An 11565-nucleotide genomic window follows, 5' to 3' on the forward strand; every position below is an offset into this window, starting at 1 on the left:
TATAAATACTCATAAATACTCGTAAAATACAATAAAAAAAAGTTTTTCTATATTATTTTTTAATATTTTCTCTGGTGAGATTCAAACTTGAACCGAAGACATCTTTTGGATAATCGTCCGTCGCCTTAGACACTATGCCAATTTCTCACTTGATAAAAAGTACTTTGAATTACCCACTTAAAGTTTAAGGAAGAAAAATCTTAGAATTTGTTTGCCTTTTAAATTGCAAAATATAGACGAAACCGTTTAGCGTATAAATAATGTAAAAGAGACCGGCACGATAATTCGAAATTAATTTTCTACCAGGGACTATATAGAAAATTACAGCAATAAAACAGCAGATAATGACATTTTTCCATCATGCTAATAAAATACTGTGTTTTTACATGTGCGAGTTAATTTGGTCGATCATCCAGTTCAAATTGTATTAAATTTTATCAAAATCGAAGCATGATATATTTTCAAATAAACCATCACATAAATTCTGTAAAAGTTATTTACATGGGAAGATTAATATTTTATTCGGTGCTGCTGCCTTCAGTACTTATTGCATGACGTTTAAATCGTTCAGATTTAATGACAAAATGTTAAATAAGGTTAATTCGTTCAGATTTAATGACATAATGACATTAAAAATAATAATAATATGAGAGATTATATGAAAAATTTTTAGTAGGGATGGCTTATGTACGCCTTTAAATGGCCATTTAAACTGGCCATTTAACCATTGTACTATTCTATACCTGTACTTTATTATTTCTCTATTATTGTTGCTTTTTTATAAGAAATATGTAATACAATTTTAAAAAGTAAAAATTGTTTTTTATTATATATATGTGTACAGTTATTGCACAATATAATTATCTTGACTCCTCTCGGAGTTTTATATGGTGTGTATGTGAAACTGTCCCATTTAATAGCGTACATATGGCCCTTGATAGAATTAAATAGCCAATCTAGGAAACAGAATCTGCGCTCAATCTGCCGTCAGTCTGTTGTCAGAGTTTGTCGACGGACTCTGCACGCAGTCTGTCACCAATCTGTCGTTAGAACAGATTCTATGTGCAATCTGTTGCCATTCTGTCTACAGACACTGTTGACAGATTCTGCGCAAAATCTGTTCGTGCAGGTTTAGCTATCTGGGAAGCTACCGTTATTTTGACGTCAATATGTCGTCATTATTGGTCAGTAATGTCATGTGTCCTTTAAAGACATGTATTTACCCTTACGAAAAAATCATCCAAATTTTGGTGTAAAAATACCATCGAAAGAACCCTCAAATGTTTAGTGTAAATTCGGATCGTCAATTGACGATCAACACCGAAATGAGTTAACTTTAAACAAAAACCTCAAGTAAATATAAACCCTAAACGGAAAAATATATCTTGCAGAAATAATTGCAACTAGTCAGCTTATGTTGATTTTTAATGAAATTTAGCTCTTTTATTTGATTTCTCACTATTTTTACACTTGAAAATTTATTCAGTACTGGTCGGTCGCGAACTCGAAACCTCAGACACCTCCAGTTTCCTAGTCCACCAAGACTGCTGCGCTATTTCTTCAACTAATACTAAATGCTTTTTATTATCCCCATATGCAGCTGAAGTACTAATTATAGTTTTCTTATAATATTATTTAGTACAATCACAAAATAAACTATTTGTACTTGAAATATTTCATATAATAAAAGAGAATTCAAAGATATATGCATAAAATATTTACGTAAAATATGTTAACCTAGGTGTTGAGATTACAAAATATTACAATTAAAGAAATATTTGAAGAAACATTTTTAAAACGTTAAAAATAATGGTATAAGTTCTCTTTTTTAAATTAAAAAGACATTTTTTTAACGTTTTTTGACGTTTCGGAAAATGTTTTGATTTTTAATATTTTATAAACGTTTATTTTAACATTTAGAAAATATTTTTTATTTTACAAATATTAACATTTAGGAAAACGTTTTTTAAATGTAAAAATAAATGTTTATTAAATATTAAAAAACAAAACAATCTTCCAAACGTTAAAAAACTTTATTTTAATGAAAAAAGAGAACTTATCCCATTATTTTTAATGTTTTAAAAATGACTTCAAATTTTTTAAAAATGTTTCTTTAAGTATTATTTGTTCATTGAGTAACAGAAGTAACTAGTAAATAAGTAAAAATATTATATTATATTCACAATATTTTTAAAATATTGCTGTAATATTGATAAAGTAATATTTCAAATTAATGTCACTACAATGTCTCTATAACATTGCACTGTAATATGCAATATTGCAACGTTGTAGCAATATTGTTGCAAGCTTCTGTGCTGTATGGGATAGTAACACCAAAAATGATAGTTTGAATGAAAGTCAAGATATATTGTTGCGCTCTCCTAAACGCAGCCTGGGAATCTCTTCATTTCACAATCGCGTTCACGGTCATGGCAATAAATTGTAAGACTCTTATGGAAAGAACTATGTTAGTTTAATATAAAGCAAATTATTACAGAGCTTGAAAATAGGTTCTTCCGTAGATATGTCTCACATCCGAACGGATTACCGGCCAGAGATCATCTGATCTGTCAGCTGTTGTTACTTCCTGTCTCTCTTGACACCAATCTTCCTTTTAAGAGCATCTGGTGGGAAAAAGCCAAAAAGTAGCACACAGGCATAACAATATGTATTATTTCAATATATTTTTAAAAAACATTTTTTTAGTTACACATTAATACATTATTTCATTAATTATGTAAAATAAATACGTTATTATCTTCCCATATATCACAGAAAATTCAAAAAGAATTTAGTCGTATGTCACCAATTCTGAATTCATTTTTAGATACAAAAAGAATTCTTTTCACTGAATTGAACTTTGAAGAATTCCCTTTGCGTCTAAAAATCCCTTAAGAAAAATTATTTTAAGATGTTCAAATTAACTTAAAGTTACTTAAAGTTATTTATAGTTAAGTAAAAATTATTTACCGTTAATTACAACTTTAAGTAGCTTTAAGTTAATTTGAACAACTTAAAGTAATTTTTTCTGAAGAACCCGATGAAAAATTTTTCATGCAAAATTATGTATGAAATTTGTCCATACATAATTATGTATAATTATATATAATCATATAAAATTATATATAATTATACACAATTATGTATAACAATATGTATAATTACATATAAATCTATGCGTAATTATGTAAAATTATATATGAATTTATATATATAATTATACATAATTATGTATAATTACATATATAAGTAGAATGTATGAACATGAATGGACAAATTTGATACATAATAATATATAATTATATATAATTTTATATAATTTTATATAATTATATAAGAAAAATTTTTCTTTGCGGATGAACTCAAAGTTGTAACACACGACTGATTATTTTTGAATTATTTTTGAATTCTTTATGTTATCTGGGTTAACATTTGCGCACAGCATATACAACTCATATATACTAAATTTGACTAACATAAATTTTTTTAGTACAAATGATTTTCATATAGGTTGATTATTATCTGATCTTACGTTAGGCCAACATATAGAGATGACTGTTGCTCGTGCGAATAAAACTGCGTAATTCATTTAGATTTATTTATTTTAGTTATTTATCGTTCGGGATTAACTTCAAAACTTGTCGGTTGGCACCGAAACTTGGGGATCTAATCTGAAAGATTGAATGTTAAAATTGACAGTGAGTATTAAAGCTTGGGGGTTGGCACCGAATCGTTTGAGGTTTACCCTGAAAGTTACAGGTTCAATACTACTCATTGAGAGTCAGCACCGAAATTTGGGGGTTGACACCGAATCATTGGGGTCTACCCTGAAAGTTTGAGGGTCTACCTCCAAATTTTGAGGATTAATACCCAATTTTTGTGGTCAACCTTCAAATTTGGTGGTCAACCCTTAAATTTGAGGATTAACTTTCAAAATTTGGGTTTTTTTTTCGTAAGCTCTGGTGAAAACATTTTGCTGAAAAATTCTAAGAAAACACAATGAAAAATTCAGTAAATTGGAACACTTTTTAAAAAAGTAAGGAAACATTTCAGATTTTTTAAAAATGAAAAAAACAGCGTTTCAATGAAAATTTTTTTTCATTTTCTGAACAATTATTAGCAATTTGTTTTTTTCTCTCTGAATATTCACTATAAAATATTGAAATTTTTCGAGAAATATATAAGATTAGAATTAAGATGAAAAATGAAGAGAAATTCCAATATTATGTTTTCTTATATTATCTTACTTTCTACGAAATAATCTGAAGGCGATATGAATTACTCTGACTCTGACTCACTAAAAAGGAAGTTTCTTTGACAACCCTTATAGAAATATCATACTAAGAATCATTGATAATTACTTATTTTCAGTATTAAAAATACTGGATAATAAGTAATTACCAATGATTCTTAGTATGATATTTCTATAAGGGAATTTCTGAAAAAGTATCATAAACAATAAGAAAAATATATATGATTATTGTATATAATATATATAATACATATATATTAATATAATAAAATTTAATAATAATTTATTTTATTATTATCATATAATAACAAATAATAATTAAAATGAATATAAAATAATTAAAAAAATGTTTAAACTATGTTTGAAAAATATTTATGAAAATCATTATGTCAAACGAACAATAAATATAAAATAAATATTTTAAAAATGTTTAAAAAATATTTAAAAAATATTTATTAAAATCATTATATGAAACGAGTAATAAATATAAAATAAACATTTTTAAAATCGCTACAGGACGTTTAAAAAATGTTAACTGAAATTATTATTTTCAACGAATAATTAATGTAAAATAAATATTTTAAAAATGTTTACATAGTGTTTAAAAAATATTTATGAAAATTATTATGTCAAATGAATAATAAATATAAAATAAACGTTTTAAAAACGTTACAAATACGTTTAAAAAATGTTAACTGAAATTATTATTTTCAACGAATAATTGATGTAAAATAAATATTTTGAAAATATTTAAAAAATGTGTTTAAAAATATTTATTAAAATCATTATATAAAATGAATAATAAATATAAAATAAACGTTTTAAAAATGTTACAAATACGTTTCAAAAATATTAACTGTAATTATTATTTTCAACGAATAATTAATGTAAAATAAATATTTTAAAAATGTTTAAAAAATACTTAAAAAATATTTATTAAAATCATTACATAAAACGAATAATAAATATAAAATAAACGTTTTAAAAACGTTATATAAATACTTTTTTGATAATGAGTTGAGAAAATCGATGATTGATATCGTTTTTAGAATGTTCATAGAACGTAGTTGTGCTGTCTGGGAATTTTTAACGAAAATAGTGAGAAATTAAGTAAAACAGCTAAATTATATTTAAAATTAACATAAGCTGACTAGTTGCAATCGTTTCTGCAAAATATATATTTTTTAATCAGTATCATACGTCATTGTTACAAATACATCACTGTGATATTTTTCTTCATATCATAATGATGTCACAATGATATCACACATATGACAAAGCGGACGTTCGTATGTAACCGTGACTTCGCTGTGACTTCATTGCGACATAGTTTATTATCACAGAGTAACGTTATTGTGATGTCACTATTACATTTTGTGCTATATGGGTAGATTGCTAATAGGCTATCTAAAAGCATATAATAGTTTGCGTCCGATAGAGTTTCCGGTGTATGTGAGAAAATGGTGGCTATTTTCACATGTGGCCACATATTTTCACTACGTTTAGTCATAAAATTCTTTTGTTGAAAATGAGCAGAGCAAATAACGTCCAATATCATCTATTTTTTTGTTATAACATTTTTTGATGCAATAAGATGCTGACATTTTTGGTTTTACGACAGTAATTTAATGGCCACGCTAATTCACATTGTATGTTGTAAGTACTCATACAAGTGACGCATCACACATAAAGCGTCGTACACACATGATCTCCGCCATTTTCTCACATACAACCGGAAACCTCATGCGACGCAAATTCGAAGCCTTAGTTAGCAATCTAGTTTAGTATAGATATCTTGTTATTTCTTCTCTTATCTTTGTCTGGTTCATAGTCGAGAGTGGGGAGAATGTGATACAATCCAAGTTAAAAATAATAAAAGTTAGAGATAATGGCCTGGTTTACATCGTGCACTTGATACGCGTATCAGGTACTATATTCCTATCAAAATTTTACTAAATATTTAATACGCATGATATAAACATTGACGGATCAATTTGGTGCGAGCGTACCAAATAAGAGTATCGTACTACACAATGGCTTAGTTTACATTGTCAAAACGTTAGTACGCGTATTAAATTTGATGCGCACCAATGCTTTAATACGAATGCGTTTACATCAAACGTATTAAAGGAAAAATATAATACGAATTTAATTCATGTTTACTTCCTAGTGGTGATATTTGGAATTGCAATTTGCTTAAGATAGCTTCGACCGACAGAAGGAATGCATAATTCTAAAAATGTGCTCATTTCTTCTTTCCTTTTTTACAAGACATTTTACTATAATATAATTTGAAACCAACGGTTACCGATAACACCGGTTTTAATTAGATTAGGTTTCCTCCAACATTCGTTTCATACGTTTACATCGTCATTTGTATCATTTGATATGCGTATTAGTTTAGTACGATATTTCTACTTGGCACGCTCGCACCAAATTGATCCGTCAATGTTTACATCGTTATTATTTAACATTTATTTTATATTTAATTCACATCAGTGAAAAATGCTTCCTAAGTAGCAAACTCACGTCAAAATGACGTCACTGGTCATAACTAGTCGATTGACGTCAATAACGACATCAATGACTAAATAACGATGTCTTTAAGACGTCTTTTTGTGACGTTTTAAAGATATTTCTGTATAACGTGTTATTGACGTTTAGAGGCGTCATAAAACGTCATTAAGTCGTTTTAAAATGTCGTCATTGGTCTGATGATACTTTTGCGACATTTTTGTTCATTCCTTGGTTACTTCTGGTCATGAACTGACCAGATTTGAATGTCACTTTGATGTGAGTCTGCTATTTGGGTTCTTTATTCGACATAACGATATCGAATTGATATCGATGTAATGACTTTGATATTGATTTGACATCGTTTCGATGTCGATTGACCAATCATTTCTCACTGGGTATTTGTTGCAAAGATCTTAATCAAGCCACTTTCCCCATATCTTTTGATAGGTTGTTTGATTGATTAGTTGACCATGTAGTTAGCTGTCTTCCGACTTGTCGGTTTCATGCAGTGTTGGGGCGCATTTAGGTCGAATTTAGGTTCTATAATACATCGTTTGTCAGAGTCGAATGTCGAAATGCAGTTGATGGTTCAATAAAAGAGTTTTTTTTTCATAAACGAGTTCTTCTCATTGGACCATCGATTACGTTCCGATGTTCGACTTCGACAAACGACATATTGTAGAACCGACCTTTTCTCACGACACATATATGCGCGTGCGACAATTTACGCGGCATTCCGTTTCACGTGTATGCATACAATATACGTGACGTATCCCAACTAATCAAAGAATCAGAAAAACTTTGGGAAGACGTCCAAAAAGCATTATTCGGATTAAAAATCGTCTTTTAGACATCTATAATGCCTAAACGATGTTTTTCAGATTCTTTCAATAGCTGGAATACTGTACGTATGCCAGACAGCACACAATATTTATGATAAAGATTCATAAATATTAATGTAAAATTATTTTTTAAACATATAATATAAATATTTTATAAATATTTTAGGTACATAAAGAAAAAAAATATCAAAATCTTTATTCAAAATATTATTAAAATATAGGCTAAATATTTTGTATAATATCTAAGGTAAACAAAAAATAAATGTTTGTAGTACGATTTTATAAATATTTTAGGTACATAAAGGGAAAAAGTACCAAAATCTTTATTTAAAATATTATTAAAATATAGACTAAATATTTTATATAATATTTATAGTAAATAAAAAATAAGTATTTGTAATAATATTTTGTAAATATTTCTATTTACAAATATTATATATAAAAAAAGTAAATGTAATTATTTATAACTATTAAATTAATGGAAGAATAAGAAAATCGAAATTTAAATTAGTAAGGTACCCTGAAAAAATTCATTAAATTAAAGAAATATATTTTGTTAAATATAATTTTTTAATTAAAAAAAACTTAAAATTTAAAAAAAATATTTGTTACATTTTAGAAAACATGTAATAAATATAAATTTATATTTTATTTATAAGAGGAGTTGTAAATTTATGAATTTCTAGATAAAAAAGATTTCTTTGACTTTTTAAAAATATTTATATAAAAAGGAATAAGCAAATAATTTGTTTACAAGAAGAAAATTAGTTTTTTTTAAATATAAACACTGTGTTTAAATAAATATTTGTTTATCTTAAAAGTAAATGAAATACAAGTAAATTTAAAAGTAATAAATATAAGTAAATCATTTTATAAATCTAAATTAAATTATTTTTTGATATTAAAAGTATCTTTTTTGTACTTCAAATTAAAGTTTTATTATTAGAAAAAATTTATTTAAATTTACAAAGTCATTTTTTTGTATTTTAGTTACTTTTAAAACAAGTGAATATTTTTTAATTATACTTTTTATGTACTTTTCAAACATAATTTTTGCATTTAAAAATATCTATTCTTTTCTTTTTAATAAATTATTTGTTTTCGTATGAATATATACAAAATACCATATGTATACAATATAAAGTGTCCCTCGGTGAAAGTGACAGTGGTGCAGTGGGTAAGGTGAACGACTTAAAAAGCAGAGGTTTCAGGTTCGAGTCTCAGCATGATAAGCAAATTTTCGAAGTGTACAATTTAAATTGAATTAAGTAGCGTGTAAAACAATAAAGTGGAAAATTTAAGAAAAATTCAAGAAAAGAAAAAAATATTTATACTTTTATAATATTTATAAATGTTCATGTAAACGTTTAATAAATAATTAAAAAAAGTTTATTAAATATTTAAAAACGTCTTTTCTAAACATTTGAAAAAATGGTTTTTTAATGACAAAGAGTTAACCCATTGTTTTTAACGTTTTTAAAAATGTTTTGTAAATGTTTTTTAAATATTAAAAAAAATATTTTTTCAATATTATTTTGTTGGTTGGGTAGGCGTCGAACATAGTACCTCAATGATAGAGCAGAAGTTTTATATCGAGAGAAAGGGAGGGGGGGAGAGAGAGAGAGAGAGAGAGAGAGAGAGAGAGAGAGACAGAGAGACAGAAAGCTTATATATCAAAACCTGGTTTTATTCCTGACAATAAAGCAAATTAGGATTTTAATTTTTTTGTTTCTTTATTTTATTTTATTTATTTTTAGAACTGACGATTCCAATATACTTTTTTTTGCGTGTCATACACTTTACTTTTATATTTAGTATTATCATTTAATTTACAAAATTAGACTTTATATATAATACTTTCTCTGTGTGTTTAACAACTGTAATTACATGTAGATGTATATACTTTTACAAACTGCCATTTCACAGCTGTAAGTAGCAGCTCAGGAAGCGTTCTATTTTATGTTCATATCAATTGCGGCGGTAAGTGAAACGCTCCTTGGGATACTATGCTATGTATAAATTGTACATTATATCTTGGTACACTAATGGCGGCCAAGTTAGTCTAGGATATATTATATATATCTATGGACTCAAAGCATCTTCCTCTTTTTATTTTTCGTACAACTTTCTCAACCAAATTAGCAGTCTATATATTATATGTCTATGTTAGCGAACAAAACGATACATATGAATGTTGTACACCCGAGAAAAAAGATTATATATAATATATAAATATATATAATTATATATGATTATATATGAATTTTGTTTATATATATGACCTTATATATGATCATATCTAATTATATATATAAAACGAAAATTATCAAATGAAAAAAGGAAAACAATTTGATTCAATTAAACGTCGACATCATGAGCTACCATAAACATAAGGGCCTGAGCACAGACTTTTGCATAACGCATAACACATAAGGAAATCAATCAATCAGAGTCATTCATTTCTATCCTGAAGAGGGAAATAAAGGTTTTTGATTGGTTGATTCCCTTATGCGTTATGCGTTATGCGTTATGCAAAAGTCTGTGCTCCCAGCCTAAGGATTTACTTCAATTGTATCTTCACAATAGTATTCTTTTCAATGTCAACATATATAATTATATATGATCATATATAACCATATATGGACAAAATTTATATATAAATTTTTTCTTCCCCGCAGATCATTTCACTGATAAACAGTTGAATTCGATACTAGAATTATATGGCTACAGGAAGATTTGTACTCAATCTGTATGCTATTCGAAACGAACAATAGTCGTTAATTTTGCGTTTTAGTTATATTTTCATACATCGTTGAAATATTTTATATCTACTCCTTCAGATGGCGCACCAAAACTTAGATGCGAAGAACTTCAATAGAGTAACCGCTTTCTCACTAATATCCTTGAATTTGGTATTTTGCGGCTTTGCCGTACGAGGTCTTTAAGATTAATTCTAGCAGACGACAGGACGGTGACTGTAGCAGACAGCGTGTAGTAGTGTCGCTCGTGGGTATTCTGTAGAGTGAACATTTGAATTAAAGAGTGAGAGTAAATATACGTTGGAATTACGACGTGAAATCGTTTATTGTCGAACAAACGAACGGAAGTCCGTGTTCCCTACGATGGATCCTGAAGCGTTCTTGGATATGGCCAACCAGGTCATTAAGCTGAAAATGTTCCCTTACTTCGACATTGCGCATTGCGTACTGTGCGCGCTGCATGTCAGGGAGGACCTAGGACCCGGTAAGCCCACCGTAAATTGCCCGATTCTAAATTTATAAAGCTACCTACGGAGACCCGGCGTAACTCTCAAGTAATAGCTCTCCGTTGACCTCGCTATTCTCGAGATCGACGGTGACTACGTCCCACGCTCCCGCGATGTTTTATATTTACGCGAACGAGATCTCTCCTTTCCTGTGCGCGCACTCACCCTCTCCCCTTCCACTACTATCACGCGGGCACGAGCGCATACACACATACACACACTCTCTTACTTTTTCACTATTATTGTTATATTCCTTCACATAGTAAAAAGAAAAATTGCCTAAAATTGGAAACTGTTTTTTTTAAATTATTATCTTAATTTTATTTAGTTATCATAATCTTATCTCAAGGTAATAACGTAAACTATTCAGCTGTAATCTATTTTAGTATGTATTTTGCAAGATATAATCAGAATTATTCTAATATGAGATGAATGTTTTTTCTGAAGAATAATAATAATTTCTAAAACATGTTATGTTACATTAATTAAAATATTTATTATATTCTACTTAATATTGATAGTAAATTTAAATATTTATTATATTCTATTTAATATCGATAATGAATTGGAAAATGTTTATTTTAAATGTAAAATTTTATATGTAAGAAGATATATATATATATATATATATATATATATATATATATATATATATATATATATATATATAAAAAATATATATATATATA

The 11565-nt window shown here is 27.4% G+C and overlaps 1 protein-coding gene across 2 annotated transcripts in view; it reads left to right on the forward strand.

Annotated features, from left to right (window-relative positions):
* LOC116851978 (trimeric intracellular cation channel type 1B.1) overlaps positions 1-11565 on the forward strand; it is a 179486-nt gene that overhangs the window by 9839 nt on the left and 158082 nt on the right. The window contains exon 2 of one of the 2 annotated variants that reach the window (XM_032831908.1): positions 10452-10854. In XM_032831908.1, coding sequence (XP_032687799.1) covers positions 10734-10854 — 121 coding nt within the window. In that variant the 5' untranslated portion in view covers positions 10452-10733. Of the gene's footprint in view, positions 1-10194; positions 10855-11565 lie in introns of those variants that run through there. The other variant, XM_032831907.1, reaches the window with a different exon arrangement.

The sequence above is a fragment of the Odontomachus brunneus genome, unplaced genomic scaffold, assembly GCF_010583005.1.
Source record: "Odontomachus brunneus isolate Ranch 3 - 2012 unplaced genomic scaffold, Obru_v1 Obru_scaffold_198, whole genome shotgun sequence".
Taxonomy (NCBI): domain Eukaryota; kingdom Metazoa; phylum Arthropoda; class Insecta; order Hymenoptera; family Formicidae; genus Odontomachus; species Odontomachus brunneus.